Genomic DNA, 19,390 nt, shown 5'->3' on the forward strand with positions numbered 1-19,390 from the left:
AAATCTGTTAGTCATTTACAAACTTCACAGACCGAGTGGATTTCGGGTTTAAATACTTTACGTATGAAGGGACTGGATTATGCTGCCATCACGGCCTCCCCTCCACCACCACTGCGTACATAACCGATCCATCCATTAAACCTCACAGCGTAACAAATAAAGAGCAATCTGTTTATTAAAATGGAAATATTTCTATTATCCTAATGGGTTTATAAATCACATTTACAAAGACTGCTGTCCATTAAACAGCCATACAAATTGCTCAAAATGTATATCCCAGGGGTACTTCATAGAATTTGAAGCCATTGCCAATGTTTCCAATGTCGTACTTCTGAACGTACTGCAAGCCTACAGGAATGGCGGAGATGGGTTGGTATGCCCTTTAGGAAGGCCTACTTATTGGTTATCTGTAGTTTAACTTTTTTTAAAATTAACCCTTTTTCTTCCCATTTGAAAAAGAATTATGTTACATTTAGTTACATTACAGAAAAACAACTGATAAACCTACAAACTATAGTCCAAAAGGAATAATAGGGTTGCTGTGATTGAGTTGGATTTAATACAGTCCACATGGAGATCTGGCGATGTCATGTGACGACGGCGATGGCCAATCACTTCCTCTTCTTCTTCTTGAGAGCCTTCCACTCCCCCTCCTGAGTGGACAGGCTGCCGAAGAGCTCCTTCACTTTCCTCTTTCTCTCCGCATCCCTGTCGTAAACAAATGAAAAAAAATAATGGAGCCGCTATTACATCACAGTTAATGATTCTGTGTACAATTCAGAGAATGAAACTGTCAGTTCCAGTTATTAAACAGAATAATTAAATCGAACCACAACCAGGCCACATTGTAAAAGGCTTCGAAACTGACAGTAAGTCGAATCATGATGTGCTGTCATTCACCGCCTAATTCAACTAAAGGTAGTTACGCTAATTACGAGTGGGCTGAACCGGTCAGACCGACAGCACCCAGTTGTGATGACAGCCATGGTTGTGAGGTACAGTTGGCATCTCCTGTCACCTCTTATACCCTGTGGGGTATTCATGGCCACTATCCTAATTTGCATTAACTGCATACATACAAAGCAAATGTATAAGCTGAATGACAAATGGTGTCCATAAAGACTGGGCATGCAAGAGCATCCGTACCGAGTCATGATCTCCGTCAGCTTCTCCCTGGCCAGGAACTTGGTGTCCTTCCGGATTTCCCGCAGCGCTCCCTTCAGCTCCTTCCTATACTTGTGTTTTAGCTTCTCTTTCTCCCTCTCCTGCTTGGAGCTGCCCCGCTTCTTTCCAAAGTCCAAACTGGAACAGCATCATGCAGAGAGACAGTTCTGAGGGCCTCGCCTTAACCGACAAACTACCAGGCGGTAAGATTCATATTGTCAAATATTTCACATTCCAAATACAAGAGGGGAAAAACAAAAAACACACTCACACTTCCACTATTTTAGGAGTGAACAGTCTTAGAGGAATGGGCTTTGTCTTCTCAAATACCAAGGGAGACGGCCTTTCTGGGGACTCGGATACAGCTTCCAGTGCTTCCCTATGCAGGTCCTTCAAGACATAAAAATCCTGGATTTTATCCCTGGAGCTGCTGGGGTTAAGGGCCTTGCCCATACTGACGCCATTCTGCTAACTCCGGGATTTGAACTGGCAACCCGACCCGCTGAGCTAAAAACCACTGGCAACGTTTCACATTGAAAGGCAACATTCTCTGTGAAAATCATTGTTTAGCCAGAATCAGCATAATATCTATGTTAATACCAGAGTATAGCAGGTGAATTCACCTGGAGTTACCGTCATAGGGTAAACGATCTTCTTTTGTATTCAGTTTCTGAAGGGAAGCTATACAATGAGTTCACTTTTGGTACAAGCATCTGATCTCTGTGTCTAATCTCCTCTGTAATTAGTTTAAGACCAAGCTGGGGCACTTTTCTTGGCCTGAGAGCCAATTGATGTTCTGCAGACTAACAGCAGGTGAAATCAGTTTGGGTTAAGGTATTAACATAATTTTCTTAGAACAAGAACACTCAGAACAAGATTTCACAGAGGCAATTACCGATATTCCCGGTAATTAAACAAGCCCTCGGTATTACAAAGAAAGTTTTTTCATAATTTCTTAAATAAAACCAGCCAGCATGGTGGATTTAATTTAGAAATTGAAGGTAAAATATGCAAAACAATCTCCACAAAAAAAAAAGAACAACTTTGTTCAGCTAGAAAAAAAAAAGATCCGAGCGACGTGATACTTACGGAGGAGATTATCCTACTTAATTAAAATAGGGTGTTTTCCTGCAAGGCAGAACCTGTTACTCTCTTTTTCTCTGAAATAATGACTAAGCATGCATGACATGCAGGGCGTGAAGGGGTCAGGAAGTTTAAAGCATGACTGCAAGAATGGTATTTAAGAAGAAATACACCAACATTTCTTCCATTTCAATCCATTGACCCATTTAGTGGCCGTAGCAGAAAGCAGGATGTAAAGACAAGCTACACCCTGGAATGGCGTCACCAGGGAGACTCTGGGCCCCATGACAGCATATCACATTGGGCCCCCAACCCAGACCAATCCAATTACGTTCCAAATTTTTTTTAGGGCCTCTGCCACTCAGGGGCCCCAGGAATTGTCCTAAGTCCCCTCGCCCTTCACAGCGTCCCTGCATGTCACCGGTGCAATGTAGTGTTTCATAATAAACATGTGACTTGCACATAACCAATAATTGCCTGAGAAACTACTCCAAACTGAGGGAACAAACACTAGGCCTATAACATACACAAATTATACCAAAATTTCATATTCAGACATCTCTCAGCACCCCAGACTACCTAAGAGCATGAATGAAAAAAAGCAGACAGGCTTGCTTTAAACTAAAATGTCTGAATGACCGGGAGCTGTCACCTGCAGGACTGACGAGTGGCCTTCCAGAGAGATATGCTTGGACAGTAGAATTCTGATGGGCCAGAAGATCTGGGTAAAAGATGGCAAAGATTTATACAGCGAGGAACACCTCTTCACCAGGTCCAGACATGTGGCCAAGCACGACAACCTGTAAAACAGGACGTCCACGATCAGTAGGGGAATTATAAATCAAGTCTTGCTGCTGTGCTTCTTAAACCAGGCATTTAAGAAGCACTTAGGAGATAAGAAGAGATGCAAGAGGCGTCAGGCCTGGCTTCCCTGGGGGCCTGAGCGAGGGTGGGGCCTTTACCAAAGTGCCTGTCCCAATGGTGGCATTCCTGCTGTCTCTCAGAACTGGCACTAATGTGATAATTATGAGTAATTTAAAGCACTTCACATACACGCTTCTAAACATCGGTCTTAGTCCAGGAATAATTTGAACAATTATCATACTGTACACTCCCTACTGGAAACCAGAAATTGTGTTTCACTATGCAGAGAGACTCAGTGCTTATTGGTTCTGATCTAGAGGTTCCACAATGCTGGATTAATTATAAGTTTAATTGCCAGTTGAACACTGGTCTACGTGACACGCCTTTGTATTCAGGTCACTTTTGCGACACACTTTGGTCTACATAGCTAGGGCATCTAATTAAAAGAAAAATCTTTTCAGTTTATGCTGGAGAATTATGACGGGGGGACGGAAAAATACATACTGTAGCAACCAGAGGTCCTCACCAAAAGAACACATTCCATTCCTTCCCATAATTATTCACCCGTATCTCCATTCCCCTGATTTCCATTGTTATATAGGCCTGTGTGAATCCCTCCACACAGCCACGAGCAAACCACAATCGATCATGAAAGCAAACAAAATAGCTAAACAAAGACTCTCGTATCATTTAATCTCATTTTCAGATTATTTGTTATATAGGTAGTTCTCGAATTTACGAGCTAATTTGTTTCAAATTATTGCTTGCTAAGAACCTGTACAGCGGGATGTATTTTCCCATAGAAATGTTATAAAAATGGAAACGAACATTATTAGAATTAACATTTAATCAAAAATATACGCACATTTAAACAAAAAAAATCCTTGAAGAAAAACAAAACACTACTTTGCTAAAATGGTAATATTCACTGTGAATTTTGGGCACTTTGATTTTCAGGAGATGGTAGTTTTTCTTCCTGTATCCCATTGTAAGCTGACTGGAGATCGCTCACAGTACATAAAAGGAACCTGGTGTATTAACGGAATCAGGTTGGGTAAAGAAACGAAGCGGTACAAATCAGACACCACCATAAAATATGCTGTACAATGTAAGGTACAAATCCAGCATAGAGTAAGATATTTTATTAACTTTGTCACGGGCAGCGTTTTTGGGCAGCGCATGTCGAGTTATGTGCAAATCAAAAATAAAAAATGAAATTTAAATTTTTGCTGCAGAAAATTCTCATAAAGATACAAACTCGTAAATTGAGAGCTTGGAAAGCGAGAACTACCTGTAAGTCTATTTTGTTCATCATTTCTAATAATATTAATGGATGATTTTAAATCTTGTCAAATCTCGCAACTCCTGACAACCTAAAGCTGCAGACTTCTGCTCCAGTTGTCACAGTCTCTCTTACTTATAATGGTCTCTCTCCAGGTCGTCCTTCAGCTTGAGGCTCTGGGCTCCAGACATCGGCAGCGGAATCCTGCTCCATGACTCGGCGTGAGCTGCGTCGCTCGTCACCAGCAGGTCGCAGTGTCTTCCTGTTAGCCTGAATGGTGGCACCACACGGTAACCTGAAACATCACATTAGGGTTGCTATATACTGGCAAAAATCTTGATTACCATTATATTGATCAAACTTGAGATCACGATTATGTAACACAATTATTATTGACTTTGGAAATTAAAAAAAAAAACTTAACAGTGGACTTCCCTGGACGCTAAATTTAATTCAACTGAAAAACAAATGAAAAGGGATGGGAAAGGGTGCGCTGGGTTTATAAGACAAGACAAAATGGGAGCATCATTGCAAAAAGAGGCGGCACAATAATCTCAATTATTTCATTTAAATTATCGTTGGAAGCCAAAATCGTAATTGAAATTAAAATTTGATTATTTGCCCACCCCTAAATCAGAGAAGCCAGTCAGGATAGTGTCTGAAAAGGGATTTAGGTACAGAATCCAATTTCAGCTTAGTTCGAGGCAGCAAATGTGAAATAGGACTTGGATATGAAGGCATGTTACCTACGATCAGCATCACAAATTCAGTGACTCAAGACCCATCGGCCTGACAGCTGTCATGAAAGCCTGTGAACGGCTGATTCGCTCTGACCCGACAGCTGTTACGGATCACATTCTGATCCTCAGCAGTTTGTGCACCAGATCAGCAGGTCAGTGGGCGATACCCTGAACACGGGCCTTCACCCTGTATTTCATTTAAGCTAAGCCTCTGAATCTGATCATCTGAATTGATGAACTCCCACACTATAACTCCCCGCTTGCCCGTGAATTACTGTACCTCTTGTACACAAGTAACTGACCCAGCCACAAAGCCGCCCTGGTCTGCAGATGACACCACCCTTGTAGGTCTCATCACAGACAGAGATGAGTCCACGTACAGGAGGGAGGTGAACTGAGGGTGTCTTGGTGTTCAAAGAACCAAGCAGTGGAAGTGGTGACCAATTTCAGAAATCACCCAAACCCGCCTCCCCCCAAACAACCCACAATGCAGCTGTGAGCAGGCTGCATGTATCCAAGCTCCTGCCAACCACCATGACCAGCAACCTCAAATGGGAAACGTACAGCAGGGGTACCTCCCTGGCAGCTTACCGCTCCAAGCTGATCCCGAGTCAGCAAAAGGAGAGAGACTGAAGCTGATCCCGAGTCAGCAAAATGAGAGAGATTGAAGCTGATCCCGAGTCAGCAAAATGAGAGAGATTGAAGCTGATCCCGAGTCAGCAAAATGAGAGAGAATGAAGCTGATCCCGAGTCAGCAAAATGAGAGAGAATGAAGCTGATTCCGATTCTGCAAAATGAGAGAGAATGAAGCTGATTCCGATTCTGCAAAATGAGAGAGAATGAAGCTGATTCCGATTCTGCAAAATGAGAGAGAATGAAGCTGATTCCGATTCTGCAAAATGAGAGAGAATGAAGCTGATCCCGAGTCAGCAAAATGGGAGAGAATGAAGCTGATCCCGAGTCAGCAAAATGAGAGAGAATGAAGCTGATCCCGAGTCAGCAAAATGAGAGAGAATGAAGCTGATCCTGAGTCAGCAAAATGAGAGAGAATGAAGCTGATCCTGAGTCAGCAAAATGAGAGAGAATAAAGGTGATTCCGATTCTGCAAAATGAGAGAGAATGAAGCTGATTCCGATTTAGTTCTTTAGCTTTAGCCCTCATTTTGCTAACAAACACGGATACGTCTTTCTAATGGTGAGCTGCACAACAACTCTACTTAAACTTAAGATAATGAAATTTACAGAAATACCACTCACATTTTTTAACGATTAAAACAAAAAAAGATGAAGATGAAGCAGCATGTTCTGCTTACCAGGTAGCTTAGCTACGATCTTCTGATTCTACTCGCTAGCTATTTATTTAGGGGGGGGGGGACTTTTTCAGAAGGGCCCCAGAAAATATGTAATAAGCCCACCACTGTACATTGTTTACTTTAAACTTTTGAAACATTTGTCCACTTAACTATGTCTAAGAATAAGAGCGACGCCACAATGACGAGTGAAACCAGAAAGTGATTACTTTACACATTAAACTTGACATAATTAAAAGACGAGAGAAAAAGTAAGATTGGAAGAGAGACAGGCTTTAAGGAATTGACAATATGGGTCATTCATTAGAAGAATATAATATTATGTTAGACTACGATATTATGAGGGTAACATATACTTAATTATTCTGAGATCAATCAATAGCGGAGCAATCTTAACTTTACAACTGATTATGTTTGATTAACGCAGTTTCCGCAGTGACATTTGGGGATTACGTTAATCAAGGGAAATTTACACAAATACCACTCACGATTAAAACAAAAAAAAGCGTAAAAAAAAAAAACATGTTGCTGATGTAATTTTAAAAAATATTTGAACATCTAAATCATCTAAAGGTCACCATGTGAACACGAACGTGTTCAGAGACGTTCCACCATCGTCTCTTTAAGGCTTTCCCAACCAGCCGGGCTAAATTCCACAGGCTGCGAGGTGGCAGCAGGGTGAAGGCATTTCACTGCACACTGTCATAGGTCTGACTCCCTTACTGCACACACTGCACATTAGCAACATCAGGGGCGATAACATTAGCGGCACGTTTGACTAATTATAGTTTTAGCTAAAACGCATGGCAGCCAACAACGCATTTTAAAAGACGTTACACTACAGGCAAGGCAACGCTCAACTAAGGCTTTGATTTCCTCTCACACAAATCCAGCAGCGTTTGCCACCATTCAAAACGCGCATTAGCTTAGGGCCCACGAGGTTTGGGGCCCTCTGCTGGCCACCAACAGTTACCACATTAAATACTAAATGAATGCGTTCCTAATTCAGGAGATGAAGCAGCATGTTCTGCTTACCAGGTAACTGGCTACGATGTTCTGATTCTACTCGCTAGCTATTTACTTTTGAAACACCGGGGGGGGGGGGGGGACTTTTTCAGAGGGGCCCCAGAAAATAAAAAGCCCACCCCTGCACGAACCATACATGAAAAAAAGCTTAAAACAAATGACCAAAGAAATTTCCCAATCGTCAGCCGTAGTACATAGACTGGTAACCCCTGATTAACGTGGTTAAATCAATTGCAATCATCCTTATATTAGGCGGCAAACATTTTGATTAACCTTATCCCAAAACTCCCACAGATCAATACATCAGTTGCGTGACTGGAGGTGGGAATTATAGCAACCTCCTCGGTCAAAACATGCAGCTAGTGCGTAGGAAGCATATGTGATTATCAAGTCTATCGCAAACCCATTGTTTTCTTTAAAAATATTCGTCCATTTAACTGTCTAATAAGAGCGACACCTCAATGACGAGTGAAACCAGAAAAGTGATTACTTTACACATTAAACTTGACGTAATTAAAAGACTTAAACAAGGCGAGAGAAAAAGTAAGATTGGAAGATAGACAGGCTTTAAGGAATTGACAATATGGGTCATTCATTACAAGAATATCATATTATGTTAGACTATGATATTATGAGGGTAACATATACTTAATTATTCTGAGATCAATCAATAGTGGAGCAATTTTTACTTTACGACTGATTATATTTGATTAACGTGGTTTCCGCAGTGACATTTGGGAATTAATCACGTTAATCAAGGGAAACGTGTAGTAATAAACCCCCTAAAGTCGAAGGCGATTGGTGACCAGCGGCGATCACCCTCCGTGGTAATGTACCGAGGGAGCCTTTGTCTCGCACAGCCAGGTGCAGGATTCCTAAGAGGTAGCTGACGAGCTCCGGGACGAATCGCTGAGAGAGTGTGACATACTCCAGCGTCAGGCAGCACAGAATCAATCCGCCGGTCACTTCCTCCAGGGAAGTTATTGGGCACTGGGGGAAAATGTAACCAAAATAAACTCTCATAAATACATCAAACACTTAATCTTCTATAACCAATACCAATGAAAACATGTCATCAGTGAACATGGTTATGATTTTGTATAAAATCCCACTTGAGGACAGTCAGGGAAAGAATCAGGAAATTAATTAGTTACATTTTCTTGGCGATTTGCAAACTGCGGCAGAATCACAACTCATTTATTCCTGGCAATCACACCTTATATTCGCCTCACAACAACTACCCTCAGAGTAGTTTGGCATTTAGAGTGTTACATAATTTAAGTAATGCTTCATTCTTCCCTGGGTTTGCTTTGACAACATAACATAGGGAAAAAAATGTACACTACACTGCCAAGTTTTATATGAGGCAGCAACATGGAACTACGCTATTGCTGGAACAGGGCCAAAATATGAGTACAAGCCAAGCTTTAAACTGAGTATTTACTGTACCATAGTATTTGAAACCTAATCTTATATCTCTGGACTTCGTCTTGTATTGATTTTAACTTGGAGATTGCTTGAGCTCTATTCACGATCAGCTTGCAAGACAAATTCCCACAGAAATAGTATTTAAGTTTAGCTATTTTATGTTTTTTTTAAAAATCTCACACAACTGAAAATCCTGAGCTGTTCTCCCTGGAAAAAGGGAAAGTTAAAGGGGAGCGGCAGCCTGGCGTTTTTAGGTCCAAGATGGGAGCTGCTTCCTGTTACGCAATGTGGGTTTAACCAAACGTGGGACAGCTACTGACCTTAGTGAGCAGCTGACTGATGTACACCAAGGCGGGAGTGGTGACAGGGTGCCGGAAATCCGAAGTGGGGAACAGCAGAGCTACAATCTTCAAGTAAATGAGCTGAAGGGCCAGAAGACGTGGCATTCAACACCATGATCATCTGTGGTTTTATTAGAAGTGCCGGACGTCACAGCACGCAAAATACGCTTACCATGCCAAGGCCTGGGAGGGCGGCACGACCTTTGACCTCTACGACTTCCTCCATATCGTGGGCACTGTCACTCAGCACGTTCTGCATGGCCAGGTACGCCGCGTTTGGGAACAGCTGACAGAGGCCGTACAGATGGCTGAAAAACAGGAGACTTTATGGCTATTTCAAGGCAATTTGATTATCAGGCCAACCAATCGTTTAGGACTCCGCCGTATGTGGTTTTAATTTCAAAAGCGCACTACGCAATCATTCCCATAATTTCATTTATTTTTTTTTTTTTTTATAAAAGTTTCTATGGATCAGCAATTTGATAGCACAAAGAAAAGCACCTGTGCTTCCAACCAGTTCACTGACACGGCAATTTAGAGATGCCAAGTAACTTAACTGCATGTTATTAGACTCTGGGAAGAAACTGACTTGCCCAGAGGAGAGCGACGCAAACAGAGGAAAACAAGTAAACTCCAGTCACACAGAAAGTCACAAAGAAGCGATTTAAACCCGTGGCCCTGCAAGCGATGGGACAACCCGTCGAGCACTCAACATCCCAAGCATCATCACAGAAACATATTTAGGGGTATGAATTTCAAGCATAATTTGAAAATATTATTGTATACTGTGAAAGCTAACTTTTTTTAATCACTTTAAATTCAATTGAGAGGTGTTAAACATTAACTGACAAAGAAAATATGTTGTTTCCTTTTCTGTCTTTTTTTTAACATAAAATTAAGAGAAAATTTGATATGTCTTTACGCATTTCAAAAAGATATTTGAATCCTTGTTTCTCTAACCAATGCCTGGACAATTATTTTCTGTGGAGAGCCAAATCTAAACTTCACAAATGTCAGCAGGGGTCATTTTTAAATTTAGTTTTGTGTGACTCTAATTAGCGCAAATTAAGAATAACCCCTAGCACCCGAGAATGTGTGACAGGAAGTGAAGTGATACTCACGGAACAAGTTTGTTTACTGTGCCAAGCTCAGGAGGACATCTAGTGGCCAAGTCTCCAACATACTCCAGAAGAAAGCCAAACATTTTCTGGAGAAGATAAAAAAAAAAAACATAAAAGATAATCGTACAAAAGCAAAGATTTGTCTAACCCAAACGAAAAGGGGACATGAGATACCTGTAGTTTAAGTTTGTTTCCTGCTGCCAGGCTTGGGTGATTGCATTTCTGAATCCGCTCCAGAATAACACACTGCTTATCAGCAGAATGCCCATGCAGAAGAGACCTCAAATCACTGAAGCTCTCTGGTGCTAAAAGAGTCAATTTCAGATATTGTAGCAGACTGTACTTCAGCACAATAAATATACACTGTACCGACATATTTGTAACACCTGTACCTGAAGGTAATTTTTTTATTAATGAACATGTAACATGACAATAACTGGGCAAAGCTAGCTGTCAATACATTGTTGTAAAATCCACATTTAAATACATATATCTGCTATATTAGCTTGGTCTTTTTTAAGCACTAAAATAAGAGTTGAATCCCCAGAAACTGCTGCTTGCTAATCAAACCACTCTTAAGGCAGAGTTTCAAATCACTTGACATTATCCCTGCTCAAAGCCCTCAGTGACCAAGCCAGAGGTAATAATGGCAAGGAAAAAACTTCCTAGTAGGAAGAAACCTTGGGAGGAATCAGACTCAAAGGGGGGGGTCCTCCTATTGAATTATTATAACTCAGAAAGCTTTGCAGCACAGATGCAGCATGCACACAGCTGGCGAATTCCTCACTGGCTGCAGGTGGTCTTACCTGGAAAGGTATATGGAAGCTCTGCTTTGGCCTCCTCCTGCCCAGCGAGCCGCTCTTCCTTACTTAAGGTGCAGTGTGGTTTAGCCTGGCTCTCCGCTTTCCTGAGAACCTCCGCATCGTCATCTTCCACTACATCCTCCGAGTCGAGGTCAGAATGACCCGACTCTGCATCGCTACCCTCTTCCTCTGATCCACTTTCTCCATGTTGGTCATCATCATCACCATCTTCACCATCATTACTGCCATCATTATTGCCTCCATCATCATCATCATCATCATCATCGGCATCAGCATCATCAGCATCATCAGCATTTTGATCCTCCTCTGCTATGTTCCACTTTCCATCCTAAGGCAAAAAAAAAAAAACACACACAAACACAAAAACAGGCTGTTTGACTGCCTTCTGATTGGACAGGAGAGATGGGGGATATTTCATGCTAGTCCACTTACTTGGTAAGAAAGCATCTGCCGATCCTCTTTATCCAAGATGAATCCATCATTCAGGTCATCTGCTGACAAGTAGCTCTGTTTCTTGCTGGTCTCCTCCTCCATATCACCCAACATTCTACGCTGTCTGTCAGCCTTCAATCAATAAATATCCTCATTTACTCACATTGACACATTGAGTATTCCCAACTGGCACAAACACTCACACCATTTCACGTTATCCATCAGTATCCTGGCAACACTGATGTCAAGGCGAACTTACTACAAACGACTGACGGATCTGTTATAACCTCGGTCATGAAATTTTACTCGAACTGCTTCAGAAAATATATTTAAATGAATACGAGCAGAGCACTGGTGGAATAATGAGACGTGTAGGTTACAGGGAGATACTTCTATAATCATCACAACTGTGGTAACAAAGGAACAATGTCTCACTTCCAGTTTTTGCAGCCTGTCCCTCTCCTCCCTGGCCACCTCCTCTGGCGTCTTCATCTTCTCTGATGGTTGAGCCTTCATCTCAAAGCCCAGCTCCCGAACCATTATGTCATACTCCTCTGCCTAAGGGGGGTAAAAAAAAAAATAAAATAAAATAAATCAACCCATTGGACTTTCTGCTAATGAGGGGAAAAAAAAAGCTAATCAGATTACTCGCATTAGTAATGATCTTTGTCTTCATTAAGAATGCATACACTTTTCTACAATTTCATTTCTGTTTTAAATATACAATATCATAGTTTCAAAATACTAAACTCACAATTGCCAACCAGTGGCTGCCATGCATCTGTCTCCATCTTACCTTAGGCTTGCTTTCTTCCACTCTGCAGACCGACTTGGGGGCATTACGAGCCATTAGACTCTGAATGGACTTCCAGTCTTGGTCCAGTTTCTCGGTCAGCACCCGTGCCTCCTCCTTCTGGGTCTGGCGCTCATGCTGACAACCACATGAAGCACGGTCATTTAGCTTTTGTCAGAAGTACCCGACTTGACAGGTTAGAACAGACTCTTAGACCTTTTGCACCAATGAACAACGAATAACTGGTAAATTCCAGAGAACGCAAACGGATTTGAGCAGATGCAGGCGACTTCAGAACCTAGAGGCCCCGCCCACCTTCTCCTGCTTGGACTTGATGATAAGTTCTTCAATTAGCTCCTGACGAGATCTGGGTTTCCCATCTCCATCGCCTTCCTCTTCAGCATTCTTCTTCCTCAGCAAGCCGCCGCCTCCACCAAAGTGTGACGCAGTGAACTCCGCTAAAAAAGGAGAGAGAAAGAAAGATGGCTATTATTTTGAGCATAAATATAAAAAAAATCGAGAATTTTTTTTTTTTTTAAAGATTTTCATTTTTCAAGAAATCTGTATTTTGAAAGTCATACAGTAACAAACCTATTGGACAGTTACACACCATATTGTCTGAAGAGCGGCAGCATGGTGGCTGAGTGTTTTACACTGCTGTCTCACACCTCCAGGGTTGGGGTACGAGTCCCCCCTCACGCGACATCCAATTAGCCTAACCAGCACCCCCGGTGCTACGCAATGAGCTAGCATCCCATCCAGAGTGAAGCCCCACCTTCATCAAATGCTTGGAGATTCCAGTTCTCTCCCCGCAACCCAGTCCACGATATGCGGGTCAAGAGTGGATATTGTCTGAACTATGTTTCATAACAGTTACCAACTAAAGGTCTCTTTCTTACAGTACATCCAACATACCAGAGAGGAGTCCTTTGTCCTCTGATTCACTGTCACTGTCCACCACATCATTCAGCTTCTCAATTTCTGACAGCGACTGGCCAAAGTGAGTAAGCTCCTCTTCTTCATTAAGATTATAGATGTTCTTTTTATCTTGCATACGCTTTAAAACAAGACCAATTACATGAGCAGAAATCAAAGGCCGCAATCAGTAAGACGACGTCTTTTCAGGTATGTACTCTACCTGTCTTTCCAAGGCAAACCTTTTCAGGATTTTGTCTTCAGGAGCCATTTTGGTATCATATTCACCAAACCGCCTGTCAACAAACTTGTTAGATTTGCTTTTTTGTTTGTACTCCTTCAGCAGGGTCTCTTGGCGCTGGGAAATTAAAAGGCAGTTTGACAAGAGAGTACAGAAGAATATTTAATCTATATACAAATGCCACAACGCGAAATTTTCCAAAAGCGACTGCATTTTATTTTTTTCCAGGTATATCACTCACCTTTTTTATGGCCTTTGATCTGGAAACACCAGGAAGACCAACATCATGTTTCGTCTTTCGCCCAAGAATATCAAACTTCTTCCGATTGATCTTCACCTCAAATGGATTGTTCTTGATTTCGTTAGAGGTTTTCGTCTTGCGAACTTTGTCAGCAAGACCCCTCTTTTTCTGCGGCTTCCCCATGTTTAGGCTTTTTCATAAACACTATAAATAATGAACGCAAATGTTATTTTTTGTATAAAAACAAATATTTCAGCTTTTGCACCGAAAAATTATCTATGACCAAACCGCATGACAAACAGCACATAGCAAGTAACGACTATCAAAGTACAGTATATTAAATTTTTCTTCATGCCATTTAATCAAAAATACTTTAACAGTTATTATATAAGAACTGCGCGTAGCAAAACAAAACAGGAACGGCATTAAAATAAATGTACCATTTTTTTTAAATGCCAGTACTGTAAAAAGAAATGATGCATCAATACCGTGAGCAGCACGTTATTAGAAACACCAAAGCATCACTTCAAGTCAACGCTAACAAACTTTTATTATTAAATTTACGTGCTATGCAAGAAGTTTGAGAAACTATTTTTGCGTTGCGGACTTACATTAAGTATAATAAAAAATAAATAAGCAGAGAAAACGCAAGGCAGATCTACCCGACCCACGTTTTCTGCCTAAACACAGCGGGCGTCACACATGTTAAAGGTCGCAGTTCAACAGCCAGCGAGTTTCTCCAAAACGGATAAACTCCAGAACGGCTTCTTTAGCGCCACCTATTGAAAGTCTTCCAGAGAGTCTGGCCAGCAACTGCTGCTTAACAGTACAGTATTGTACTTTTTCTATTGTCTGTGTTAGAAAATCCTGCACAGATCAGCTTAAACTGTCACATGGTCTCATAATTTATCTGCTGGTATCACTCCACCAGCCTGCAGCACAGGACCTGCCTGTACAACACAGTGAAAGTCTGCTCTAAGATCATCGGACTCCCAGTCAGAGCACTTTCATCCCTGAGTGAGCAGCAAACTCTAAGAGCAGCGTGTAGGATTCTGCAGGACCCCTCCCATGTTCTGTTCCCAGAGTTTGAGTGGCTCCCCTCGGGATGACGGCTCCGCTGTCCTGACTGCAGGACACAGAGGAGGAGAGCAACCTTTATTCCCAGGGCCGTTCAACTCCTCAACTCACAGACTTCTCCCCCCCCCCCAAATGCCCACTAACAAAACCTCTGTTTACATATTTATCAGTTCTTATCCACCTGATTGACTGCAATTTTGCACAGCATCTTTCAAATACTGTTGCACTTTATGTCATTGTGATCTTTTTCACCTGCCCTGTGTCCCTTTAATTTACCCTGGGGTGGGGAGGGGTTGGATTGAAGTGGCCTACTGTTGCTGGGCTGTTTCTAGCTGGTGAAGACTTAGCCCACCCCCACATTTCATAAACCTCTAGTGACGTTCCTGGTTAATCCTCACCGTTATATGTAAATGTAATATTCTATTGAAAATTCACTAAGAGGGACATCTGCATATCAACGCTTCACGCAGCACTGTTCTGGATTTAGATAAGCAGGGAAAGTGTCATTTTTTTCAATTTTCATGATAAATTCTGTCACCAGTAACAACCTGGTTCCAGATCCACTGTGACCCTTTATTGGAAGAGCAGTGGAAGACGGGTGGATCCTTACAATATTGCATTTAAAAAGTGTGCATTGGTCGTTTATGCTGTTAATAGCTATTGCACTTAATTACTGGAAACAGTCCAAATTTTAAAAAAAAGCAAATCGGAGCAAATGTAACATAATTAAATGCAACACGTAAATAAATTTTATGCTAAAATTTTGTACATGATTTGCGTGCTTTGCAGGACTAAATGGAAGAGACACCGTCAAAAATGTTAGCAAGCTATAATATGCAAATATCTTCCATACTGGGTATCAAAGTACCAGTACCTGGGAGTACATCAACAAGTACCTACAAGTACCTGGGGCTCCACCTGACCAGCAGTCTGGACTCTGTGGGCAGCACAGCAGTGCTGTACAGGACAGGCCAGAGCAGACTCTGCTTTCTGAGGAGGTTCCAGTCTTTTAAAATGTGTAGCAAGCTGCTGTTTATGGTTTCAGTCCATAGTGACCATTCAGTGCTTTCCTCTTCTAAATGCACATGATTTGGACATAAATATCATTCTTACTCTTAGATGTTTACTTTGCACATCACATTATTCAGTTTTTCAGGATATATGTGTATGGAGTACTTTTTTTAAATGTGTTTGCACCATGTCTGCAAATCATGTCTACACTAAGTGTACCGTCTTTGTACCTTGTCTGTTTGGCACTACATGTATATTTTGTCTGTGCATTATGTTCTTGCTGCTGCATGCACTAGAATTTCCCCCTGGCATCAATAAAGTTAATCTTAATGAAAAAGCTTGTGATGATATACTACTTGCCACGAACATTTTTCCTTATTTTAATTTTTTTGATTGGGTCCTTGAGCGTATCCTAGGCAAAACAGCGTAAAAGGCTGGCACACACCCAGAGGGCAATTCATACCATGGGCAATTCAGAAACACCAATTCGCCTCTCTGCACTGTGGGAGATAATCATGGCACATCAACGACATGCAAACATATATACACACACACACAGGTTTGTAATTAAATCTTTGTGGGGACTCTCCATTCATTTCTGTGGGGAAAACTCTAATCCCAACATGACGACTTTAACCCCTACCCAACCCTAACCATAAGTAACCAAACTAAATACAAAACCTTTGGCAATTTTAATTTTAGTTTTTCGATCGCATTCACAGGTCTTTGTGGGGACATGGAAGATGGTCCCCACAATGTCAAAATAAGTCATTACACTGTGGGGACACTGTGGTCCCCACAATATATGATGATCATAATACACACAGACACAACATTTAAACCCCCACCATTGTGAAGGGACTGTGCTACAGGAACCATAATATTGCCCATAGATTCTTATAATTAGAAATAGTAATTTTAACGTATTTTTCCCCTATTTATGTTTTCTGTACTGCATTTACTCCATGCCAATGAGCACAGTGAGGACACCAAACATACCAGAGACACATCCGTTCAAAGTATTCTCTGCATCACACATACACCACACGACCCAATGAAAAATGATATGAAATCTACTCTAATGCTCAATAATTATGGCTTAAAAATAAACAAGTTGAGCTTGATGGGCCGAATGGCCTCCTCTCGTTTGTAAATTTCTTATGTTCTTATAAGTAAAGTTGATGTAAACAAATTCATATGATCACTACTTGCATTTAATACAAAAATTCAACGTGTTTAATTTTTTTTAAAGTATACATTAGAGACACTTTAAAGTGATTTTTTTATTTATTTATTGATCAATTAAAACAGTACTATAAAAAATACATGTAATTAATACAGTTATAATAATGTGCTGAATACATGTACTAAATATAACCAAAAGAACACAATAAAGAGGTTTAATGGAGCCGTGTTTGAAGAACAAAACTTCCTTAAGAGAACTGACTTAGTACTGTTATTAGAATGTCAATAAAGCACAATAACAAAGAGGGTTACGGTCTTAATGTACATAAGACAAACTATACAAGCTCAAAGCCTTTTATGCCATGCAGTCCTTCAAAAAAACATTTTTTTGCACAAAATATATATCATATAGTGGTTTCCGCCAAGCTTCACAAAGACCGAGTGCAATTGACACTGGTTGAATATCAATGTTCACCCAGGTTTTAAACGTCAGTGTAAATCTGCGCCTAGATTAGATTTCTGTTATATAACTTCATAGCGATGGAGTGTGACTCCAAAGTAAAGAGTACCTGGAGGACATTTTATCACCTGGAACACTAGTGGCGAGACGACCCACCAGATCATCACATCAACCGCGACCTCCAGCAACAGCATTCATAGCTTAACTTCAAATTTCTTTCGAAGCAGAGAATTTGTGTAGTTTAAATTGTAGATGCTTCAGATAGTTAAGGGGGGGGGGGGGGCTAACAGACAAAATATTCTGCAGTGAAATTTGGAAGCATCTGTATTTTTGTGTAATACATATTGATCAATTTACTTTCATCCAATTTAACATCGTCCTTCACACTTTATAACAGGGTACTTAAAGCACAATCACAACATATGGACCAAAGCACAGAAGAGGGTCTGTGTATTCACAAGATCTCGTCAACCCAGCCTAAATCAACTTCTTATGAAATGGAGTTGGTCTGTACATGAGGAAAGTACCTCTACAGGGCAAAAAAACGCTCTGAACTGTTCTATGTGCAGATGCCAAAAAAAAAAAAAAAAAAAATCAATTTAATAATTACACTTACATTTTGATCTTTCCCCAGGATAAAAAAAACACTTCAGAAAGATTTGTTGTGATGGCTCAGGATGCAATGTTACAAAACACAAAAATAGCTCCTCTAATGTGAAAACAATGAACAAAAGCAAGAATTATCAGGTGGGATTTCTTGCCATCTCGGATTTGCATATATTAAAGCTAAGAGCAAAAACAGATTGACTTCCCATTACAAATTAATATATGGCAATGGGATTAGTTCAAAAACAATGCTATCTATAATCTTGCAATAGAAAATTTTATGTAACACAATGTTAGTGTATCTTTCTTGGATACGACCATTTGAATTTAGTGCTTATCCAAACATGAAATAAACTTAAAAAAAAAAAAAGTGATTTATACATTTATGCCATTAGAAATCTTTATGGGTATATAAATGTAAAATATTACTTTGTTAATAATTTTGCCGCACACACATCCTACTTTTCAATATAGCAAAGGAACACCTTTGGACCCAAATTCTGCAATGCACATATAAAAGAATTCAATGCTACAGATTATCAAAAATGAGCACCATGCACCCTACCTGTCATTTTCCTTAGCGTGGGTTACCAACAACAGTGCTTTTTAGCATTTTCCATTTAAATCACACTTTTCGTGCAATGCCAATAAATTCTACAAGTTTAGTAATGCATTTTCTTTTTCTTTTTTAAGTGGTAATTAAAAACTGTTGCCTGCTTCGAGTGTGGACTTAAACCGACGCGTGTAAAGAAACCACAGAAATGCACTTCAACAGGCATAGTTCAGTCATTCATCACTAAAAGCAACAGTGTTAAAACTTTTAGGTAATTTGACCCTTTTCCAAAAAATGGACACACGTTATAGGTGAACACTAAAATAGCAAAAAGGGATCAATTTTTAAAAAAGAACCAATCAAAGGAGGGGCCCCCAGAATTCCAGGCCTTCAGGCATCCTTCTTTTTGCTCTTCTTCAAAAAGGAGGGAGTGCGGAACTTCTTCTTTTTCTTGGAGGGGGATTTGCTGGGGGACTCGTCGCTGCCCTGGTCGCCGGCAGCTGCTGCTGCGGCGGCGCCGTCCTCGGCCGCTTCTGGGGCAGCCGGGGGCTCCGGGTTCTCAGGTGGGGGGGGTCCTTCAGAGGGGACTGGGGCGGGGGCTTGGGAGGGTTGGTCGGGGGTCTGGTCGGGAGGGGTTTGCCGTAAAGTGCCGGCGTCACTCTCCTCTTTGTAGGGCTGTTCCTGCTGGGACTCT

At 41.0% G+C, this 19,390-nt stretch overlaps 2 protein-coding genes across 8 annotated transcripts in view; both read right to left on the reverse strand.

Annotated features, from left to right (window-relative positions):
- Window positions 1-150: 150 nt before the first annotated feature.
- On the reverse strand, window positions 151-14,526 carry nop14 (NOP14 nucleolar protein homolog (yeast)). Of its 2 annotated transcripts, none has more exons than XM_023793324.2 (19): window positions 14,416-14,526; window positions 13,805-14,008; window positions 13,546-13,680; window positions 13,323-13,464; window positions 12,723-12,865; window positions 12,411-12,545; window positions 12,050-12,172; window positions 11,615-11,746; window positions 11,165-11,510; window positions 10,533-10,663; window positions 10,359-10,444; window positions 9,410-9,545; window positions 9,217-9,318; window positions 8,305-8,458; window positions 4,529-4,688; window positions 2,900-3,047; window positions 1,436-1,554; window positions 1,147-1,302; window positions 151-708 (listed from the first exon to the last, which is right to left on the reverse strand). In XM_023793324.2, the coding sequence occupies exons 2-19, from the start codon at window positions 13,985-13,987 to the stop codon at window positions 612-614; spliced, it is 2,628 nt and encodes an 875-aa protein (XP_023649092.2). In that variant the 5' UTR covers window positions 13,988-14,008; window positions 14,416-14,526; the 3' UTR covers window positions 151-611. The 2 variants fall into 2 exon arrangements, with proteins under 2 accessions (XP_023649092.2, XP_023649093.2); XM_023793325.2 differs by lacking the exon at window positions 14,416-14,526 and adding an exon at window positions 14,293-14,392.
- A 2,641-nt stretch (window positions 14,527-17,167) lies between these two features.
- LOC111834236 (alpha-adducin-like) overlaps window positions 17,168-19,390 on the reverse strand; it is a 34,026-nt gene continuing 31,803 nt past the window's right edge. For 3 of the 6 annotated variants that reach the window (XM_023793310.2, XM_023793307.2, XM_072714601.1), the window contains one exon: window positions 17,168-19,388. In XM_023793310.2, coding sequence (XP_023649078.2) covers window positions 19,087-19,388 — 302 coding nt within the window. In that variant the 3' untranslated portion in view covers window positions 17,168-19,086. The remainder of the gene's footprint in view (window positions 19,389-19,390) is intronic. The other 3 variants (XR_002835966.2, XM_023793313.2, XR_002835967.2) reach the window with 3 other exon arrangements.

The sequence above is a fragment of the Paramormyrops kingsleyae genome, chromosome 7 (genome assembly GCF_048594095.1).
Source record: "Paramormyrops kingsleyae isolate MSU_618 chromosome 7, PKINGS_0.4, whole genome shotgun sequence".
Lineage (NCBI taxonomy): Eukaryota > Metazoa > Chordata > Actinopteri > Osteoglossiformes > Mormyridae > Paramormyrops > Paramormyrops kingsleyae.

What these genes read in the sequence shown, in the direction of transcription:
- nop14 (XM_023793324.2), bottom strand. Translation starts at nt 13,987, where the DNA reads ATGGGGAAGCCGCAGAAAAAGAGGGGTCTTGCTGACAAAGTTCGCAAG. An exon ending in ACAGTAAACAAACTTGTTCC is followed by an intron (nt 9,546 to 10,358) that starts GTGAGTATCACT and finishes CCTGTTTTTCAG; the next exon opens with CCATCTGTACGGCCTCTGTC. An exon ending in GCGAGACAAAGGCTCCCTCG is followed by an intron (nt 4,689 to 8,304) that starts GTACATTACCAC and finishes GTGATGTTTCAG; the next exon opens with GTTACCGTGTGGTGCCACCA.